Genomic DNA, 22,441 nt, shown 5'->3' with positions numbered 1-22,441 from the left:
AAATGTTTAGGGTTTTGACCTTTGTTGATATGTAAAAAAACGTAACTGTGTTTTATTTCAGGGTCGCCCGGGGCTGAACGGCGTCAGAGGAGAGAAGGGAGACTCAGGATCTGGGTCTGGAGTTGGTTACCCTGTGAGTTTCTCAATTTCAGTCCCATTTACTTAAAGCTTTTATCATCAGTTCATAATAATAATATTTGTTGTTTTGTTCCAGGGTGTTCCAGGTCCCCCCGGCCCTGCCGGACCCCCTGGATCTTATCCCACAGACAGACAGGGAGTGAGTAAAAAGACAGTAGAAATAGAAAATATATTATGTTACCTTGATTTAATTTAATTTAAGACTTATCTGTTTAAGTAATGTCCTTAATTTTAATCTGAATTGAAGTATATGGGGGACAATTAGACATCGCTTAACTTAAATGTTGCAATTTATTGATCTAATAATGGATGTTATAATTTTTGAATTGCAGGGATATGACGATTATTCCAGATATAACCCCGGTAAGTTTAATTTGTATTAGCTTTGCTTTTTTTAATCAATATTTGTATGAGAAGATGAATGCCTCTTTTATGTCTGTAACTAAAAATGGAGTAGCTGGTTTGACCTAGCTAAGGATAAAGAATGAAGCGAATGAGCGTATCAATCTATTCCTTTAAAGGTTTCCCTTGGGATAAATATAATATTATCTAAACTCTGCAGGTCTTTTACTTGATATAATGTTGCTGTGCTTTTTGTTTAAAGCTGCTAAAGGAGATAAAGGTGACCCCGGACCCCCAGGCAGAGTTGAGATTACAGGTAGCATAACATTTCCTGTGGACAAAAACAAATAGCTTTTTTAAAAAGATGAAATTCATAGCAAGACGTTTTGTTTCTGTGCAGGAGGCGGGTCGACCTTTGACATCTACTCCCTGAGGGTAAGTGTGTCTTTCTGTTAAAAACTATGACCATCAGTACTGTTGGGGAATAAGTTGCTTAGGTAGCAACCTTTGACACAGTTCATCATTTCCTCCTCTCACTGTCTCCTTTCCCATGGCATGGTTCTACGGCCTTGGGTATTGCTGCTATCTCTCTTAAGGAGGAGCAGCTTGGGCGCTTTGTTGTTGCCAGTCTATGACAGAACACAAGCCGCCATGAGGTCGTTTACTGTTCAGGGACGTAGGTTCCCTGGCGCACATTCTTTCCTATGGACGAGAGCTCTAGTTAGATTCAGGGTCCATATTTGAAGAATGTTGATTATTACACTATAGTTAAAACCTCGAGCTGCAGAAAGAGTTCTTCAGAATTGGTTTGGCAACCGCTGTGTCAACTCGTGACACACCACCTGTCTTGTCAATTCTCCGGCCGTAACTCAAAATAAACCGTCAGTGTTTGCCATCAACGCTCCAGCCCTCCTCGTGTCTCTCTGAGTCCTGTTTCCAATTGCTTCAGAAGTTTCCCCCACATGTACTATTGTCTTTTAATGTTGTGGGTGTTTGTTCATATGTGCAGAATGAGATGAAAGGTGAAAGTGGCACCCCGGGCTACAAAGGGGATAAAGGAGAACCGGCCGAGGGACATTATGACCCCCGATATGGAGTGAGCGGGGCCGGAGCACCTGGACCCCCGGTAAGATCAGAAATATAAAGCTTTAAAGAGTCATTGTGTGCTCTGAAAATCCAAATCTAAATACTTTCCTGTCTTTGTTGCTTCAGGGTCCAAGAGGAGACTCCATCGTTGGGCCAGCAGGCCCTCAGGGGCCCCCCGGTCAGCCAGGGAGAGGCTATGATGGTCAGCAAGGACCCCCAGGGCCCCCTGGACCTGCAGGAGGATCCACACCTGAAGTTTACAGAGGCACACAGAGTGAGTTAGGGTCCTAAACACAACTGTATAAGCAGTGGTGGGTAGGGCTGGGAAACGTGTCAATGTTATATCGTTATTGTGATATGAGAATAAATGTTGTCAATTTAGTTACTTTTAGATATTTTTATATGACTTAGTTTGAAATGCTGATTTATAGTAAATTGAAGTAAGTTTTCCTAGCTCTTCGATTAGCCTATTTTCCTTTTAACCGCTTGGTCAAAAAATTCTTACTACTGATTATTTATCAAAATCCTCATTGAGTAAATACAGCATGGTCAACCTTTCAAGATTGTTGCATTATTGATATCAAGATATTCGGTCGAAAGGATTGTGATATTATTTTCCTAATATCCCTAATGGTGGGTAATAACGCGTCACATTTACTTGAGTAATTTGTTTATAAATTGTTACTCGTGAAGTTTTGCTGAATTCTTTGTGCATTTGTGATATCAAATGTGTGCTTTTACTCCATTACATTGGTCTACACTCTTCTCCCTTAATATTCAGCGACAAATAAGATCTCTACACACACGATCCGGACTGCGCTGAAACCTCTCAAACTAGGATTCAGTCATTGACACAAAAAATATGTTCTTGTTGTATTACATTCCTAAGAGCATGTTAATTAATGACAGCACTCACATTTATTATCACCTGTTGAGGACATGTTTTAAAATAATGCAGTTATGATAGGAATTGCATCTAATGAAGACATACGTATTTTTATGATTAATTGTATTTCTACTTGAATACCCACCACTGCAATTAAGTCTGCATACAGTCATGTGATCCCCTCCCTTTTTTTATGACAGCTATCAATATTCCTGGACCCCCTGGACCACCTGGAACACCTGGACTACCTGGACACTCCACAGGGGTGAATAAGCAGTTTTATTATCTAACAGAAAACCATGAGATACAAACACCAGCAGTAATGTAGCCGTAGCTGAGCTGTAAGAGTGTTTCTGTGGTTGTAGGTGACGGTGTTGAGGACGTATGACACCATGACAGCCACCGCCAGAAGACAGCCTGAGGGCTCTCTGGTCTACATCATAGATCAAACTGATCTCTACCTGAGGGTGCGGGGGGGCATTCGTCAAGTCCAGGTGAAGTATTGGCTTACTGTCTTACATCGGCAGGACATACATAAACAGGATGGAAAGTTACATACATATATATAATATAATAAATATGTGTGAAAAATAATACAAATACATTAAAAAGAAATAAATATATTTATTTTCAGTTTGTTTATGACCTTTTTTATGCATTTATTTCTTTATTGCCATATACATTTAAAGGTGGGGTAGGTAAGTTTGAGAAACCGGCTCGAGATACACTTTTTGTTATATTCCATGGAATGCTCTTAACATCCCGATAGCAATGAATATCTTAAGTGCTTTGACAAAAAATCCATAAAAAAATGTCATCTGTGGAAGCCGTAGTACTGTAAAAAGCACGACCAATCATTTTAGCCGGCCCGGCTAAAATAACTGGATGGCCTACCTGCCTGTCAGCCTTCCATCTGTGCACAAACTTATCTCGTGCCCTCATTGGTCATGTGCGCGCTTGTATGTGTTGGAGGAGGGGCTCTATAAGGAAGTGGCAGATTTGTTCCGGCTGTGTATTTTCAAATTCTAGCGATCTCGAGCCGGTTTCTCCAAAATTACCTACCCTACCTTTAAGCATTCATATATATATATATATATATATATATATATATATATATATATATATGTTTTATATTTTAATATTTCAGTTTTTGGTTCCTGTTATTATGTTTTATTCCTATATTTATTAATTCAAAAAAATATATATATATTCTTATATTTATTAATGTAATTATTTAAAAACACTAATTGTATTCCTATATTTATAAAAAATGTTATTCCTATATATTTATTTATTTAATTTTAACAATTCTTGTTCCTATATTTATGTATTTCCGTTTTTAGTGATTTATTTCTGTATTTATTCATTTATTTATGTTATGTATTTACACTTACGTCATATTGCAACCTCCATGCATACATACTGTAACCCTCTGTATATTTATGTTGTCTCTTTATTTTGCAGCTTGGGAATTACATTGCTTTGCCCATTGTAGATGTGAGTGTTTTGGCTTTTTCTTCACATACAATGACCATTATCTTAATGTACATAATGCACGTTATTTTCATTCACATAATGCCCATTATTTCCAGGGTAACGAGGTTGCAGCTGTGGAGCCCCCACCTGTTGTCCCCTACTCCCCCCACCACACCGAAAACACCGACCCCTCTGTACACGACTCCCAAATTCAACCTGAGAGCCCCGTCTACCCGGACCCTCACCACCCTACACACCAGGACCCTCACCACCCTACACACCAGGACCCTCGCCACCCTCACGAACCTACACACCAGGACCCTCACCACCCTACACACCAGGACCCTCACCACCCTACACACCAGGACCCTCGCCACCCTCACGAACCTACACACCAGGACCCTCACCACCCTACACATCAGGACCCTCACCAACCTACACACCAGGACCCTCACCACCCTCACCAACCTACACACCAGGACCCTCGCCACCCTACACACCAGGACCCTCACCACCCTACACACCAGGAACCACAGTACCCGTCCAACCCTGATCCCAGATACCCCTCCCACCCTGACCCCAGATATCCCTCCAACCCTGACCCCCGGTATCAGCCGGACCCTCGGTTCCCACCACCCACAGATCCACGTTTCCCGAGTTACACAGACCGCCTGAACCAACCGGACGGGAGGGTTTCTGTCAACACGGCACAGGAGCGCCCTGCGTACCCGGACTCCCGCTACGCGGACCCTCGCTACGCCGTCACTCCTCAGCGAAGACCCCCTCCTCGTGTGCCCGACACTCCAGTGCACCGTCATACCTCAGGAGCAGGGGTAAGAGAGACCACTTCCACACCATCGCATTTCATCTGAATACTTTATAGATCCTGGGGGGTAAACTGTGACGGTTGCTCTATTGTTAAATGTGCAAAGAAAGATTGAATTAAATGAAACAGAGAAAATATTATAACACAATAATAAAAAAATGAAATAACAATATTTATATAGTAATAAAAAGTAAACATGTGCACATCGAACATACATTAATATGTAAAAATGTGTATTTACCGTGACAACATTTGCTCACATTTCCGCTAAAGTTTTTGAATGAAATCAAATATGAATACTGTACATGTTGGTGTTCCCCAGCTCCACCTCATCGCCCTGAACAGCCCCCACTCCGGCTCCATGCGGGGGATCCGCGGTGCAGACTACCAGTGCTTCACCCAGGCTCAGGCCATCGGGATGAAGGGAACTTTCCGGGCCTTCCTCTCCGCCAAACTGCAGGACCTGCACAGCATCGTGCGCCGGAGCGACAGGGACCACCTGCCCATAGTCAACCTGAAGGTAGCCAGCAGAGGGTTTCTGGATATTTAAGAGAAAATACATTCTTCCCAAGGGTCCAATAAGAAGGTCTCATGTCTGCATGTTAATATGAAGCTAGAAACAGAAGAGGGTTATTTTAATGGCTTTATCGTCTCATAATCAAATATTAAATTACTGGAAACTAAGGCTGCGCAGTTAATCAAATATTTATTCCAATCAATTTTGGCTTCCCTAAATTGAATGAACATGATAGTGTGATATTTAAAATGCATGCTCTACTCTAAGGAAACTTTTATGAGTATTGTGGCTGCAGTATAGTATAGTTAAGTATAATATAACTGCGTGAGTAAGATTACTTTGAGTCCTATTTTGATGCAAAGATTTGTACATTTGCAGGAGTGTAGCAGCACATGGAAGTGAAAGCAGTGCTTTGTAAATTTGAATGTGAAAGTGCAATATAAATAATCGATCCCTAAAAACTATTTACAATCGTTATCTACATATTGATCATAATAATTGTAATAATCTGTGTAACTATCTGCCCACCAGTTCTATATTCTTCACCAGATCTTTGCACTGATATTTTTGTGTCACCTTCATCAGGACGAGGTTCTGTATGACAGCTGGGACGCCATGTTTAATGAGGGCAGGATGAAGGACAGCGTGCCGATGTACTCCTTCGATGGCAAAGACGTCCTCAACGACAGCACATGGTGAGACAAAAATCATCCCCAAACCACCTTAACTGAATTTTGTTGGTATGCAGTAATCAAAATAGACACAAATTCACTTGGACGCTGAAGTGTGTGGATGACTGCACCAATACTCGTATTTCAATTACTCCATTTCCCACTCTATCACCAACAAATAATATATATCAAGAGTAAATGTGGAATTAAAGCCACTGGAAACCTAGTTTAAAATAATTATTTACACTGCTCTTCAGGTATTGGGAGTTCTAAAATGTCCTCTTTCCCCATGTTTCCCAGGCCGGAGAAGATGCTGTGGCACGGGTCGAACGCCGCGGGGAGGGGTCAGATGGACAGCATCTGTGAGGGCTGGCGGGTGGGCGAGCGGGCGCTGAGCGGCACGGCGGCGGAGCTGCGGAGCGGCAACCTGCTGCAGCAGACCCCCAGCAGCTGCTCCGGCTCCTACGTGGTGCTGTGCATCGAGAACAGCTACATCGGCCAGGCCAAGAGATAAACACACACACACACACACACGCACACTGGACACCTCCCGAAGCCATGCTTTTGTCCATACTTTTCAGTATGTTGTAAATATGTTTTCCTCTTATGAATAATTAGTTTGTTTGTAAGCCATTCCCATATGGTGCTATACAGGACCCTCCCACATGTTGAACCTTTGTTTAAACTCAGGATATATACAGTAACACACCCTGCGGCAGCCATATTGGAAGTACACAAGGCAACAGTGTGTTTCCAGCAGGGACGCTCGCTTGTCTGTGAATGGTTCTTTTCCACTCTTCAGATAGCAATCGCTTAAATACTGATATAAATGTTGACGCTTGGTGCTTTATACTTAAGAACACACAGATTGATTTTATAGAGACGATTTACTTCTTAGAAAGTAGTCCCAATACTGTTTATAGATAGGCTTATCCAAAGTGCCAGGGTCACAGGTGTGTGCCTCTTGTGTAATACCATTACATACAAAAAGATGTGTTTATTACCAAAGAATGTACGATTCAACATCAATGTATGGTCTTTTAAAGAACTTTCCAAAATCCTCAAAGACTCTTCTAACCATTTAGATGGAAAAACATTCAATTATATGCACAATAAACAACATTCCTTTCATAATTAAAGATGAAAACTCATGTTCTTGTCAAAAAATAATGTATTATATACATTTTTAGATTCCTTTATGAATAACAGGGTCTTAAACGTATATTTTTTATCCAGAAGCAATCTTTAAGGATATTTGGAAATATTATTTTTAAAAGCTTTGATGCTAAACAACTTTTGTGATTTTTCAAAGCTAGTAGGTTAGCTGTTTTTCAGGAAATGGTACGAATAATTACATTTTTATAATATTTCCTCAACAAGGGGACATTTTATAATTAATATCTCTAGCCAGATATGTCACACAACAGCACCCCCCTCATTTTTATCGATAAAAGGGAAATCAATGTATCTCAGAAAAGGGATTAACCACTGTGATCATGCGTAGAAAGTACGTCTGTGTGAGTTACATTTCGATAAAACAGGTAGATTTCATGTGTCCCTTTCTTCTTCATATTTACAACCCTAATACCTGAAGAGCAGTGTTAATAATGATTTAAAACAACATCTCCTGTGGCTTTAATTCCACGTGTACTTTCTATATACAGTATATGTCGGTGCTAGAGTGGAAAATTGAGTAATAAAATACTCAGGTGGGTATCGGTGCAGTTATCCACACATTTCAGCGTCCAACATAAACCTGAGTTATTGTTTATTAAAAATGGTTTAACTTCCTTTCTTCTACACTGATGTAACCTGTAACCCATAGCACTTCAGTAATAGTCTTTTTTATGTTGTGACTGTCTTACATGCGAAGATGTTTCCGTACTTTTAGCAGTAACAAAGGGATATTTATTTTTTATAAACCGTGCATTTTCTAGTATAGTGTGTGAATAATAACATTTCCAAATATATCCAGAAGATGTGCAGCCTTACACACACATTTCCTCTGATACAAAGTTTGTGCAGGAAACAAATGTACCTACAGATATCTGGACAGGATTCAGCCATAACTGTTTGTCTATGCACTGTTGCTTTTTATTCCTCTATTTGTTTTTATTTGTTCACAAACAGTAAATGCACTGCAGCTAGCTGACAGCACTCTCTGCGGTTCAACTTCCAACACAGCCTTTCATTAGTTTCCGCATAAAGTAGACAATAAAGTGACATTTCCACGTGCCTTAACAACTGCAGTAAGATCATTATTATCTGTTTTTGACTTTGTGTTGATGAGCATCCTTTTAAAATGCTGCATCTGCTTGAATAAACCTGTGTGGAAAGTGTGAGTGTTGTCTCCTTCCCTGCGAGGAAACAGAATTGGATGCCTCCTGTCTCTCTAACTCAGATTTTCAGTGGTGCCGTCTGTCATATTCCTGTCTGTTCGTTGTCTTCCTGTCATTGGCCAGCTGCCTGCACAGCTGCGTCTCGTTTGTTCGTTAGTGAAGTGACGTGACCTGTGTCCTCATGTGACCGGCAGCCTGCCTGACTCCAGAAACCGTTCCATGGATTGATGTCGGCTCAATAGTGTCGAAATGACTCAGGTATTCGAATGAGTTATGAATATTTTATTTTATTTATGCTATCTTTGATATTTATTTATTTTTATTGGAGGGGTGCCTAAGTTGATTACATATTATCAAATGGATTAATTAAATGTAAACGACAGTGCCATTTTAAATATCTTAAGATAAATATCAAAGAAAGCTTGGTTTGGTTTCTATATTTATTTGAAAATGTATTTATTAATAAAACTTTTTTTATAGGATATGTAAAATCGGTTAACCGTTTTTTTGGGGGTCGAATATTCGAATATAAATTTGCTTTCAAATTCCCATCCCCAATGAACAGTTCATAAAATACTGAAATTGTAACAGGATTTAAATATAATACCATGTGATATCTAAGATCATTAAATAGGAGAGCTGCAGCAATAGTACAACAATATATAAAAGCTTTTATTTATATAATGTACATAGGTTAATACTCCCAAATAGCATGCGAAACGTAAAAAGTATGTTCAAAATTCAAATATATGTACAATCTGTAAAACAATACATGAACCTGTGTACAAGAGAGGTAAGAGTGACACGTTTAAAAGTGACAGTATTCACAGTAATTGGCACTTTCACTGAGAAAAATGCCACAAAATAATAAATGCTGACTTCCAAGAGTTCCTATGTTGGATGTCCAGTCTGGTTGCTATGGCAGCAGCCAATGCTTTCTGCTGTAGCTCTCGGCACAGTACAGACGGCACGAGGAGCAGCGAGCACTTTCTTGTAGTTCAGGCGGATCACCAGCGAGCAGAAGTGACTGACGTCCACGAAGTCGCAGCAGAGGACGTTGAGCCCCCCCGCCCCGCCCCCCGGCTGCTGCTCGCTCGCCCAGCGGAGCAGCAGAGAGAGAGCCCTCAGGGTCAGGGTCCTCATGTCCTGCAGGGGGTGCAGCAGGATGTACGCAGCGTCTTCTGTCAGGTTCAGCCCGCTGACGTAGAAACCATCTGTGAGAAAAGCAGACAGGTAAATATCAAAAAGTAAAGTACATGAGTTTTTCAATTTTATGCCACTTGTTATTTGGAATATATTGCTTTTTACTCGTATGTGACATGAATGTGAGAGACATCTATTCTTTTACTTTGTTTGGTTTGGTTGACATTGTGGACTGATGAGAATATGATGTTTGAATGTCTTGTCTTTGTGTGGACCCCAGGAAAAAATACATTTATTATTAATAGGGATCATAAATACAGTCAAGTAATAAAACTATAGTTGACTAATTGATAAGAAGACCAGCAGGAAAAATAAATGCCAAATCATTTTAAATAGAAAATCTTTGGGTTTGAACTGATGAAACAAGACATTTAAATACATCACTTTGGACTTTGAAACCCTGGGATGGACATTTTCTATATTGTGATGTTTTATAGAGTAGACGATTCATTGAGAAAATAATCTGCACATTTATTGAATATTTAAATAATGGTTATAGATTGAATTACTCAACAGTATGTGTGGTATTAAGGTGGTCTCATCACATAAAAGGAATATTTAAATATGAATACATCAGAATTGAACACAGGTGCCACTTTTGCAGGACTTTTACTTCAAACAAAGTTTATTTTTAGAGTAATATATCTTCCTCTTCAGCCTACCTGGTCTTCCTCTGTGTTTCTGCTCCTCCAGATAGGCGATCACTTTCTTAGGGTCCGAACTGTCGGCATACCTGAACAAGAGCCAGAGTCAGTTTGATGTTTTTAATAGTTTTAATTAATCTAATTTACAGTTAAAAATTCATAGTGGAGAGAATTCTACAGCCAAGATGATTTATAGGACGTCATTTGGCAACCTAAATCAGCAAAACTACATAAATTCATATATCTAATAAAGAACAATTAGAGATTGGTATTGAGAGTCCCTCCCTTTCCGAGGGACCTCCATGGGACCTTATTTCGGAAAAAGTATGTATTGAAGTCAATGGCGAGAGAAAGATTATCTTTCGATCCCGTTTGAATTGTGCCACGAATTACACATATGATGTTTGTCAATTTAAAAGATAATTTTGCAAGTCAAAAAAATAAAAATGTGTCGTAAAACTGTGAAGTAATACTTTTTTTTGTGTGAAACCGCTCAATGAACTACATCTCCCGTCTCGCACCACACACCAAGACGGCCGTCACGTTGGCACATTTCACTTCTTTCTTTCAGAATGAGGCGGAAAGTATTAAAAGAGGTGAAAATCACTACAAGTCTGGGCATGTTGAGAGCTGTACATACACATAAGGGGAGTTAGTCGGTTCCGTAAGAGCCAGCATGCGGGACCGGGACTCTGGGATTTGTAGTCTTTCTAGTTGCGTATTTTTCATAGTCTTATATTTCAACAGTTTTACGACAAACTGTGACTTTTTTGACATGGAAATGATTTTTTAAGATTGACAAACATCATATGTGTAATTCGTGGCACAATTCAAACGGGATCGAAAGATAATCTTTCTCTCCCCATTGACTTCAATACATAATTATTCCGAAATAAGGTCCCATGGACCGGAAGTAGATGGGCGGGACTTCGCCTCTCTATTGATTTATTTACCAGTAAGGTATCCCAGTCCACAGCTCAGGGTGCTGCAGCACCATCTGCTGGTCATCATAGGAAACTACAACCTGCTGACCTCTACACCAACAGGAACGCAAGGTGGGAATGTCCTGCAAATAAACATTTATTATCCAAAAACCATATATTCAAAACTTGTTGTATGTATTATTAAGTCTGTGACATTAGAAATCTAAGTATACCCAATGTACACTTGTATTAGACAGCAAAAACACATTTGTAAGGCTAAAAGAAGAATATATTTGATATTTATAAAAGGATTTGATGATCTCATTTAGAAAAATGACAACTGTGTTACCTCTGAAGAGCATAGTTTCTTTCCAAACAGGGAGATGATGTAATCCGCAAGCTGGCAGTGATCTTCATCGGTCAGTGACTCGAAATGAGAGCAGGCAATGATGATGATCTCTTTCGGATGAGCGTCTAACCAGGTAGCCAGTTCCCCCAGGGCCTCCTGCACACACACACACACATATTTTGTATTCACTTTTTTCTCATTTTCCTCTATGATGTGTTTAATGTAAACCCCATTCAAACCTGAGACTGAGTGTGTGTACCTTCACAGTGATCAGTGTGTAAATGCCGTGGGCGAAAAACAGTTTCCCGCCTCCTGATGGCTTCCTGGCGATCCGCAGGTCAAAGAAACGAATTCCCAGATCACACTGATCACTCAGGACCGACTGCTACACACACGGGGAAGAAGAAAAAAGGGAATCAATGTCAAATGTATGATAATCCAATGCATTTCACAGCTTTTCTTTGTAGAAAATACAATTTATGAGGCGCTTTTGAAACATAAAAAGTAATATCTGAACACACCTTTATTCACATTTCATTGTGTAAACTTATGTATCATCATACATATTTCAGAATTCAAAAGACTGTTGTTTAACTGGGGAAAATGTGCATGTGTTTCTCAATTAGAGAGATAGCCTAAATCCAATTGCTTTAAGACACGAGTATTTCCTGATTCAAAATAATTACTCAAATTTGATTAAAGAGGCGGTGTTACTGTAGCTCCAATTAAATCAAACTCTCAAGTAAATAAAATCTTCACGCTGTACTTTTAGGTATCTGGTCAATCTGAATAAACAGAGCATATATGTTTCCAAGTAAACATTAACTACCAGCATTAAGCAATAATAATCTAATCAATTCTAATTACATAGAGCAGATGACATTTTCCGTGAAAATAGTTCTCAGACTTCTGCAAAAACAATCAAATTAATTCAAATTGAATTAAATAGAGCAGAGTTGTTTTTTTCTTTTTACAGAATGTGTTATTCAGAAAAATAGTTTCAGGTAAATATGTAGAAATCATATCTTATATAATATAGCAATACAATCCTGACTAGGGTGTTTGTTCTGCAGTACTTTATTAATTGTGTACCTCTACTTCAGTAATCTTTGTAAAGAGGCCTTTCAGTTTGCTGCCAGTGACTTTGAGCACATACATACATAGGGGGGAAAAAACCTGGAAATGTTTGACTTTACAAGTTGTGGAAAGCCACCTGAACGCATCAGATTGTCTCCCTTCAAATCCACTGAAGGGCAGGCCTCAATGATTGTACGTGTGTCACATACAGTACATCTCTACCTGTGTGGTGGCCCAGCGGTAGATGCAGGGTCGAGTCCAGCAGGGAAACAGCCTGTCAATCACTCTGAGGAGGCGGGGCTCTGATTTCAGGACAGGAGAGGAGACGTCCAGGCAGAAAGACATGCTGTCATGGCTCCCTGTGGTCAGAGACGGAGGGCAGAAATCAACAATATGCCCCAAAAGCAAAGGGGAAAGAACTCTTTAAAGTGAAAGTAGTAATAACAGTGTAGACGTACTCCGTTAAAGTACCTTAGTAAAAGTATTAGAAGATCCTTTCAGTTAGTCAGAATCAGAATCTAATTTATTGCCTGGTACGTTTGCAGAAATGTGCAAAAATATATTCAGAGAGATCATGTGTCCCCACTGACTCCAGCTACAAACCAGATGTTATTAATACACTAATGAGAAATACTTATTTTTTAGTGGATTTAAGTGCTTCTTCTACTTTATAAGATTCGGCTGTGTTTTGGGCTCAGTATGCAGAATACCAGGCATATACTATTGCATTATAATAAGTGATGGATTCATATGTAAAACACCTTATGTTGCAGCTGGTAAAGGTGGAACATAACTGATAGTATACTGCTGGGTAACCTACTATATATAATAAGATATAACAAGTTACTGAATTTGTATTTTGTATTAATGCTCTGAATCTGCAAAGTAACTATCTAAATCAAAACCTATAAAAATAGCATTTTTTTCATACAACTAATAAACAAAATAGAAATAGAATAAAACAGAAGTACTCAAATCTAAAAAAGAGGTGTGTCCTATGGTCTGGAGTAATTGGGTCATATGACGTGAAAAATATGAAAACAAATTGGACTTTTCATATAAAAAGAACTGGTACATTTTCATAAAAACATTTAAATTGAAATAGAAAAAGGAAGTGTTTCTGTTTTACCGGGTATGGCCAGGTTCCACAGCGGGACATCCAGCAGCTCTGCGGGCAGAAGGGACATCCAGTCCGGGTTTCCTCCGAGCTGTAGCCGCTCTTCGTCTTCCATGTTTTTTTACCTGAAATATCGTTTACTTCCTCGCTGTTCAACTAAATACTTACTGTTGGCAACATGTTCCTCTTCCTCGTTTTGGAATACAATACAACAATCACAGTTTGTTTATAAAATCCTCCGGATATATAACGTTTTCAAGCTAACGCCTGTAACATAGGAAAACACTTCCTGTTACGTCATCTTTCAAAATAAAAACGCGACGGAGTTTACATTTCGAAACAAAAGCCTGACTTGCTACTCTTGAACTATTTGTCGTGTAACAAGTATTTAAATTCACAGAAAAGTGATAATAGCATCATAGTATTTAGTCCTAAACCTCTTTCTAAATGAAAATGCATTATCTATCTACATTTCATTTGTAATAGCTGTTAAAACATGAGGCTGCCATTTAGCCCCAGATAATAGAAGAGAAATGCAAAGAATTAAGGCCTTTTTCATCCCTTAATAATTAAACATTATACTGACTTAGTTAGACCCCTTTCTAATATAGCCAAATTCAGTGCCAAATAAAGACAATTCTATAAAATAATATGGAATCAAATTCGAATTTTTATAAAATTACAGCTTTAAATTGCCACTGTGCTCTTTGCTTATAAAACATGTGATTTAACATGATTTAGGTTAGTTACCTCATTACTTAATCCTCCTAAAAATCCCTTACACAATGCTGTATTTCAACTCAGCAGTGTTTTTGTTGAGGAGAATTTGTCCTTTAAATGAAGTCAGGAAAATTCAAATAGATGAATGGAGAGTTGTTTACTTGTCTTTACACTATCATTAGGCTTGTACAAAACACGCCATTGTGAGGATTTACCTGACCTGAACTGAATGTCTGCTTTCACAGGCCTGAGTTAAAGCCGCTGCGATAAGCTACTTTTTTTTAATTATTACAACGTTTTTTAAAGTTCCCATACAAACTGTACAGGAGTTTAACCTCCACATGATCTCTGTTCTCATTACAGCCGCTCTACTATTACATTTACTGATGTTCAAGGCCTATACAAATACATTAAATCAAATGTTGTGTTCCCTCAAATAAAACCAGCAGAGAATCTAATTCTATAAAAACTATAAATGTCAAAAGCAGCACATCATGGGAGCCATGAACAGATTACAGTCGGTACTCTGAGTTGCAGAAATTAGGCTAAGGACTGACAAGTGGCCGCTGTTTAGCTCCGTCATGTTATGCCTTTTCTAATAAACCTTAGAAGAAACAGTTCTTGTAACACCATGTTCTAAGAGAAAATACCTTTACGATTTATAAATCCAATTTAGGCTTTATCTGATTATCTTGTTGGAGGTAAGAGCCTTTTTGGATTTTAAAGAGGCATGCAAACATACAAGCAGAGACTTCTAGCCTCTTCCATATATAAATATTGCAGTGAGTCAAAGTGGGTCCCCGGTGAAATATAATCAAATTAAATGCTATCAAATCAAGACGGATCAAATTTTTATAAAATATTTATCTGATCTCAGGTCAGCAATCTGAATAGCTGTGATCTGTCACTTTCAATAGATGCAGCTCAAGGTCAACATGTACACTCTCTCTCTTGTTCACCAGCCTAATTTAGTAATAAACTGAGCAAGCACAACTCCAATAATATTTTCTCGCCGTATATATTAAAAGATAAATCAGTCTTTATCGAGTTTCTTTAGTTGGCATGAAGCTGTAGATGTTTGTTTTCCTCAGGCCCTCGATGTGTCTTGTGATCACAAACACAGGACAAAGTTGTATGACCTTTTTATTGTTTTTTTGATAATTGTCCTCACATGAATATATATCTTCAGAATATCTAAAGAATACACAATATAAAATAAACAGATTAAGATATTTTTGATACTTTTAGAGATGTTTACTTGTAATAGAGTATCTTTAGACAAGGATCTGAGTACTTTCCAACTGCTGGCATTCATCTTTACAAGAGTGATTGCATGTTCAAAAGGCTCCACATTTTTCTGTGGGGGTTTTCAGGATTTTCTCCTTAATTTATAGCTTTCTAAAAATACAGTGACCGTCCCACTCTGGGTCACACCATGCCTCCACCTTCCTGCCCCACTGTGTCACATTGTGCTGTAATTTTAAAAGGCAGATGGAGGACAGCGCTCAGCAGACACTTCAGGACTCAGACTGAGAGACGGCTCATCCTCTGACACTCTGCAGCGCTGACAGGTAACACTTCCTCTTATCCACCGTCCTATTTTAGACCCTGTTCTTTGCACTTTCCTTTCTGTGTTTCTTCTGCTTCTTATTTTCTAAGTTTGTCTGATTTTATTCCCACTTCAAGACTTGTGTGTCTGAAATGATAGCCTCATATGACACTTTTGCATCCTAACAAATCACAGTATTGCAACATTTCTCATTATTTTCTGAATATAATCCAAGTTATTTGACTAATTTGAGCAAAGTGGATGAGGAGCTTGTGCTTTTTATTGAGTTGTAGGTTGTTGGGGAAAGAAAGTCGCTTAAACAACTGGCAGATGCTCAATAGATTCTTAAATTGACAGCCAGTTGCTCAGTTGAAGTGGTATACATTAAAAATGCAGTTATAAGGCGTTTCAAGGGATGACAGAGAAAGGTTGTAAATGCTTAAGTCAGGGGTGTCAAACTCAAATACACAGTGGGCCAAAATAAACAAATGGGTACTAGTCGAGGGCCGGACTGGTTCAATGTTTATTGCAAAACCTATTGAAATGAACTTATTGCACATATTAAACCTGGAACTAACTAAGCTTAAAGTATTGCCTATAAAAACAACATTAATAATCAGTTGCATTAATTTCTTATGGCTGTACTGCAGCTTTTCCAGAGTCATTTCTTATGATCACATTTTTCCACAGGCCAACAACAGCTTCAAAAAAACAATTTCCCTCAAAGAAAAAAACAAACATACCCTGTTGTCGCAAGAAAAAAGTGCAGAAGGAAACATCCATTGAAACTCAGTGTGCTGCTCTGTGAAGCTAGTTCAAGCCAGATACTTGGCATCTCATCTTGGGTGCAAGGTCATCAATGTTTGGGGTCAGGCTCTGAGCAGAGGAAATCCTCAGGATTGAGTGAAGGTGTGCGTGCAATATACCGGCAGGCCAGATCTAATAGTAATTAGAAATTATCCTGCGGGCCGAAATTAAATCCACCACGGGCCTGATTTGGCCCCCGGGCCTTGAGTTTGACACATGTGGCTTAAGTGGTGTAAACATGGCAAAAAGAATGGTACATGTTGATAATAGCAAAGTACACCAAGGGGAATTTGGAGGATTTATAGAAGATGGTTGTTGAGATAAGGACATAAAGGGGAGCAAGAGTTTAGGATGTTTTATAGAGGTCTAATGTGGGATCTTAAATGGTTAAAGGAGTATAAAGACATTTTCAGAGGAATAAATACGTTTTTATGGTGGTTTAATACAATAAAATCCACTTTCAGCATAGTCCAGGATTTGTGGAGGTTTTTGGGGCTGAACTTGTTTTGAAAGAGGAGACGTGGATAAGAAATAGTCAACCCCATTCCTTATTGAAATATAAAAAAAAAATTATAACAACTCAAACGTGTAAGTGAGGTAAATGGGTCTAAAGCTGTACAGAACGCATTGTGCATGGATACAAAATTAGGTCTGCTATACCAAGCTACACAAGAATAATACTTAAATGTTAAAATGTAAATTACATATAAAAGTAAAAAGGTATTTGAAGAAAATACACATTTTACAAATTCATGTAGTTCATATATTTGGTGGCTCTGGAAGTGTGAGAGTTATTTTAGAAATATTTAGGTTTAAAAATGAAGACGAAAGTCCTTTGCTAATCAGAAATCATGTGTTGTTAAAAAAAGTACGTGTATGATCAAAATAAGTACCAGCATTCTAGAAGTAAGTGAACTAGCAGCCACTATTAGTTATAATAAACACTAAACAGTATTGCACATGAATGAAAGTCCTGCCTCTCTACACGGCGCCTTTAAAACTATTTAATGACAATTATGTGAAAACTGTTCGCTCTGCATCTGATCAAATGTTCCGTCAATAGCTGCCTTTGTGTTTCTGCGGGTGCGCCTTATTTAATTACTGAATATTACAAATGATTGTGTTAACTAATTGTGGGGGAAACACAGAGCACATTGTTGCTCTCCTCCTATCACGCCTAAAATCACGTTCTGTTCATTGTCTTATCAACTTCATCAGAGGCCAAGGAAAAATAATAATATCAATCCCAGACATATACTGTCTCTATTGATGTGAACTGACCCAGAAGAGCGTGATGTTCCTCTTTGAAGACCTTTCAGTGGAAATTCCTCCAAAAATTGAGTTTCATATCTTGCCTAAGATTTAATGAAGCCATCTCTTTATTAGATCTGGAACAGCGTAAATATTTAAACCCTGTTACAATACAGTCCAGCAGAATGAAAGTCTGCAATAGTTATTCTTTGCATTACTTTTACTGCTTTATTTTGTACTTTTCTCTTTATTGCTGTCCCCCTCCTCCATTAAAGCTTTTGGTCTAGGCCCGGACACACCAATCTGACAACAAAGAACTGACACAGACGGACCCCGACTGTTGCGTCTAACCCTAACCCTAACCCGGGTTTTCGGCCGAAAAGGCTTCGGCACGGCTGAAAAGACCCGACGGTGCGGGACACACCAATCTGAGTAGGGCGTGCCGACGCTCATCGTCGGCCTGACGCCCACCGACGCCGATAATCGGCCTGGTGTGTAGGCACGGACACACCAGCTGTCGGCTGAAGTCTATGCGGGGTGTTCCAGGGCGACACATGGCCAAAACGCAGAGACGCGAGGCGACGCAATAGTCGGGGTCCGTCTGTGTCAGTTCTTTGTTGTCAGATTGGTGTGTCCGGGCCTTTAATCTCATTCAATTGTCTTTAGGGGGAATTGAGAGGACGCCAAGCAAATTAAGACCTCCTCAGACTTGATTAAGACTTAGTTTGAGTCAAATGGATTTACAGGTCACGTTACGTCCATTAATAAAGAGCACAATATTGAGGCACATTCAGGGACATTCCTTGGGCTAATTTGTTGTATGTCAATTAAGTTTCCAAGAATTTCTCAAGGCCTTCACCTGGTCACGTGGTCATGAAGGCATGATGATGACCACATGTCCAATTAGATGGCTGCGATTGCATCATCGTTATGTCTTTATCTTGCAGGAGAGGAGACTCAGAGAACAGATTTCAGTCAACATGGCCGAGCGCTACGACTGCACAGAGTGTAAGAAGACGCTGTACGGGCAGAAGTACATCCTGAAGGTGGAGAACCCGTACTGCGTCGAGTGCTACGAGGATCTTTTCTCCAGCAGCTGTGAAGTGTGCCAGAAGCTCATTGGCTGCACCAGCAAGGTAATACTTATTATTCAACATATCACTCTTTGATTTTCCCCACGCAAATCCCCAAAGACTTATATGACGTATGAACTTGTACCTGTTTTGGTCTTGTTTCTTGTGGATGGGGAAGTTTTACTGTATTTTTTAATGATTTACTTTTACAGTTGTTTTCATGGACCAGAACATACGCATGCATTCCTCATCAATATCTTCCAATTTGTACGTGCAGATAATCTTAAAAGACATCACAACATACATCACATGTCAACATTGATAGCTTGTTAAACCACCTTATTTCATTGTCGGTTTATTCGTGTATGATGGGAAAGTTTGCCAATATTTCTTTACATTTAAAATAGTTTTTGTGGAAACTTCATGCACAAATAAAGTGTTTTGCTTTCATCACATAACCTCAAAGAAAATGAATCACATATTAACCAGCATGCTGTTACTTTTCAGGTTGTATAATGAATAATCTTTTAGTTTCACCTCTTTTTGACTCAAATTGTATACATTTTCAGACTACAGTTGTTGAACTTTTCCATGCAAGAACATACAAAAGCCTAAAAGACTTCCTGTCCTCTCATTGGCTGTGCAGGATCTGTCGTACAAGGACCAACACTGGCACGCCGACTGTTTCGTCTGCATCAAGTGCAGCCGCTCTCTGGTGGATCGGCCCTTTGCCAGCAAGGACGAGAACCCCATGTGCATCGAGTGCTACAGCAACGAGTACTCCTCCAAGTGCCATGAGTGCCTAAAGACCATTATGCCTGGTGAGAGAAGCTTATTGCTTCTATGTCGCTATTTTTTATAATGAAACCAGTTTAGAAATTGTGATTGAAATACTCTGAACATGTGTATATTTGTTCCCCCATAAATCCAACCACTTCCAAGATGTGTTGTCAACTAATGCCATGTTACTTGTCAAAGCCATTTTTCTTTATTAGGTCAGCAGTTTAGGAGCTCACATGACATCAGCACATTGCAATTAGCTGTAATTGGTGAAAGCTGACCAGAATGCCAGTAGGATAGTGTGACCGATGGAATTGTTAATCTCCTTTCTTCTTCATCCCCCCACCCCAATGCTATACAGGCTCCAAAAAGATGGAGCATAAGGGCAACAGTTGGCACGAGAATTGCTTCACCTGCAACCGTTGCCAGCAGCCAATGGGAACCCGGAGCTTCATCCAGAAGGAGGCCAACCACTACTGCCTGCCCTGCTACGAGAAGCAGTTTGCCATGCAGTGTGTGCATTGCAAAAAGGTACAAATACACACTGTCATTGTGTCAAGAGAGGCTGAGTTTGTTTCTGCCTAATGCTCCTGAGGTTAGGGCGAGGTCTAATGAGAAAGTCTTCCATCCCCGAGATGATAACAAGATCAATACTGGGCCTCAGAGGCCAAAGTTAACCAGGATTTTACCTTACAAGTCCCCTGGGTAGCTTAAGTAAATGCAAGCTCAACGATAGCACTATGATGCCTCTGTCGAGTGATGTATTAAAACTGGATGGACTTTATGGCTGCACAATTACATCAAACTGACACATTCCTCTGCTTGCTATCATTGAATGCAAATAAGACTCTTATGTATGCTAGCAGTAATGTGAAGGAAACAGATGGCAGAGCAGGAACGACATTTTGTGCTGAAAGCTGGAACTGGTAGCTAGTCATCTGGCATCAGCAACAGTCATGCATGACGCAGCAGTATGGATATAGTCATGCATTGGAGCTCTAAAATGTCCAATTTAAAATGTTTTTTCTGATGTGAAAGTGCAAAAACACTCCTTTGAAATGTCATTAGGTAAACATGGTACATGTCATGTACTCATTTCTTTCAGCCAATCACCACCGGAGGAGTGAATTACCGTGACCAGCCCTGGCATAAGGAGTGCTTCGTCTGCATCGGCTGCAAGCAGCAGCTGGCCGGACAGAGGTTCACCTCCCGGGACGATTTCGCCTACTGCCTCGACTGCTTCTGCAACCTGTTCGCCAAGAAATGTGCCTACTGCACCACCCCGATCAGCGGTAACATAAGAAACCTTTTAACTGCTCTAATGTATCATCAGTTACATCAACAGAGAGACTTTCACTTGTTACTAAATGTATCATGGTGCCATTGTTACCGGCCTGTTTAATGTCAGGTTTGTTAACTTTTATCTAGACTTTTGGACCATTATCGTCCAGATTTCTTATCCATGCAGGCATTTAGCCACATCTTTGATTCATTCAGCAATTCAATTACAATTTAGTCAGATTCACACGATAGTTTATCCTCCCTAAACTGCTCTCTTATTTCAGTAAGCTGATGTGGTTGCTGCTCTTCAGAAATAGATACAGGTTTACATAAAAAGGGTACAATCTTTAGAAATCATCAAAAATGAATCCCTCCAGTGACTTAGCAATTTCTTAGAGTTAAAGAACTGGCAAAAGACACATTCTATAAATGTTATATATATATATAGTCAAACAGTTATGGCTAAATGAACCTCACATTTAGTCCTCCAAGATTTGATTATGTAATACTTAGATTTTATGTACTAAGAAGTTGTTTCAACCTTTAAAGATGAATAGAAAAATACAACAAGGTTATCTCATTAGATTCATTAGATGAAGCATTATCATATGAACTTCAAATGAACAAAGTAACCATAGTACACCTGAGACGTAACCTTTCCCAGAAGATATTCTTCCCACTGTGTTTCCAATCACCATCAATTCAAGGATGATTACGTTAGCAGAGATCATGAGACTGTGAAGTTCAAGTTCATTGTGTTGGTGTCTCATGGCTCCTCTGTGTTGCTTTTATCTCAGGCCTCGGAGGCAGCAAGTACATCTCGTTCGAGCAGCGTCAGTGGCACAACGACTGCTTCAACTGCAAAAGATGCTGCGTGTCTCTGGTGGGTCGAGGCTTCCAGACAAGCAAAGACGACATCCTCTGCCCTGACTGCGTCAAAGACTTCTGAGCCATTTCCAAGCCGGGAAAATAGTTTGTCAAATGTGGCACTGCCTCTCCTTGCCTATCATTAATTCTCACACATTAACTCACAGTACTGCTAAGGTGTTTTCTGCATGCGCTGATGATTCATGTGAATTAGTTGAAGTCTTCATTACAAAGAATGCTGCACTTTAATTTTAAAGCAATGTTCTACAAAGAAATAAATGTGTGTATGTTATTTTGGAATGAAGCATCAATATAAACATTTTTCAAATATATATTACAGCATTTAATAGTTAAGTTGTTTCATTGCACATCTGATGACAATGATATCATATATATTTATATGAGTTAATGTAATAATACTAATACTGTTTCTAACACTGTTCATTCTAGTTAAATACATTCTGTTTACAACTGTAAATTATAATAAAGACCTTTAGAATGTAATTCATGCTTTTTGTT

The 22,441-nt window shown here is 39.3% G+C and overlaps 3 protein-coding genes across 4 annotated transcripts in view; 2 read left to right on the top strand and 1 right to left on the bottom strand.

Moving 5' to 3' along the window:
* The window catches only part of LOC117486189 (collagen alpha-1(XVIII) chain-like), a 32,049-nt gene extending 23,768 nt beyond the window's left edge, over positions 1-8,281 (top strand). Inside the window, 14 exon segments of the mRNA XM_034134742.1 lie at positions 62-133; positions 215-277; positions 471-501; positions 743-796; positions 881-915; positions 1,490-1,606; positions 1,693-1,840; positions 2,653-2,717; positions 2,818-2,946; positions 3,917-3,949; positions 4,045-4,761; positions 5,077-5,274; positions 5,857-5,966; positions 6,243-8,281. Coding sequence (XP_033990633.1) covers positions 62-133; positions 215-277; positions 471-501; positions 743-796; positions 881-915; positions 1,490-1,606; positions 1,693-1,840; positions 2,653-2,717; positions 2,818-2,946; positions 3,917-3,949; positions 4,045-4,761; positions 5,077-5,274; positions 5,857-5,966; positions 6,243-6,456 — 1,986 coding nt within the window. The 3' untranslated portion in view covers positions 6,457-8,281.
* A 675-nt stretch (positions 8,282-8,956) lies between these two features.
* Positions 8,957-13,856, bottom strand: LOC117486163 (PI-PLC X domain-containing protein 1-like). Of its 2 annotated transcripts, none has more exons than XM_034134739.1 (7): positions 13,607-13,856; positions 12,700-12,836; positions 11,660-11,785; positions 11,401-11,556; positions 11,082-11,194; positions 10,147-10,217; positions 8,957-9,495 (listed from the first exon to the last, which is right to left on the bottom strand). In XM_034134739.1, exons 1-7 carry the CDS (start codon positions 13,707-13,709, stop codon positions 9,173-9,175), a joined length of 1,029 nt encoding a protein of 342 aa, XP_033990630.1. In that variant the 5' UTR covers positions 13,710-13,856; the 3' UTR covers positions 8,957-9,172. The 2 variants fall into 2 exon arrangements, with proteins under 2 accessions (XP_033990630.1, XP_033990631.1); XM_034134740.1 differs by having other exon boundaries at positions 11,660-11,782.
* A 5,045-nt stretch (positions 13,857-18,901) lies between these two features.
* Positions 18,902-22,219, top strand: LOC117486147 (four and a half LIM domains protein 2-like). The gene is made up of 5 exons (XM_034134738.1): positions 18,902-19,057; positions 19,641-19,815; positions 20,136-20,305; positions 20,880-21,066; positions 21,853-22,219. Exons 1-5 carry the CDS (start codon positions 18,902-18,904, stop codon positions 22,002-22,004), a joined length of 840 nt encoding a protein of 279 aa, XP_033990629.1. The 3' UTR covers positions 22,005-22,219.
* The last annotated feature ends 222 nt before the right edge of the window (positions 22,220-22,441 follow it).

This window comes from Trematomus bernacchii, unplaced genomic scaffold (assembly GCF_902827165.1).
Source record: "Trematomus bernacchii unplaced genomic scaffold, fTreBer1.1, whole genome shotgun sequence".
Classification (NCBI taxonomy): Eukaryota; Metazoa; Chordata; class Actinopteri; order Perciformes; family Nototheniidae; genus Trematomus; species Trematomus bernacchii.
This window is presented reverse-complemented; position numbering and strand designations above follow the sequence as displayed.

What these genes read in the sequence shown, in the direction of transcription:
- LOC117486163 (XM_034134739.1), bottom strand. Translation starts at nt 13,709, where the DNA reads ATGGAAGACGAAGAGCGGCTACAGCTCGGAGGAAACCCGGACTGGATG. An exon ending in ACCGCTGGGCCACCACACAG is followed by an intron (nt 11,786 to 12,699) that starts GTAGAGATGTAC and finishes CCGTGTGTGTAG; the next exon opens with CAGTCGGTCCTGAGTGATCA. An exon ending in GAAACACAGAGGAAGACCAG is followed by an intron (nt 9,496 to 10,146) that starts GTAGGCTGAAGA and finishes CTTTTCTCACAG; the next exon opens with ATGGTTTCTACGTCAGCGGG.
- LOC117486147 (XM_034134738.1), top strand. Translation starts at nt 18,902, where the DNA reads ATGGCCGAGCGCTACGACTGCACAGAGTGTAAGAAGACGCTGTACGGG. An exon ending in TCATTGGCTGCACCAGCAAG is followed by an intron (nt 19,058 to 19,640) that starts GTAATACTTATT and finishes TTGGCTGTGCAG; the next exon opens with GATCTGTCGTACAAGGACCA. An exon ending in CCTAAAGACCATTATGCCTG is followed by an intron (nt 19,816 to 20,135) that starts GTGAGAGAAGCT and finishes AATGCTATACAG; the next exon opens with GCTCCAAAAAGATGGAGCAT.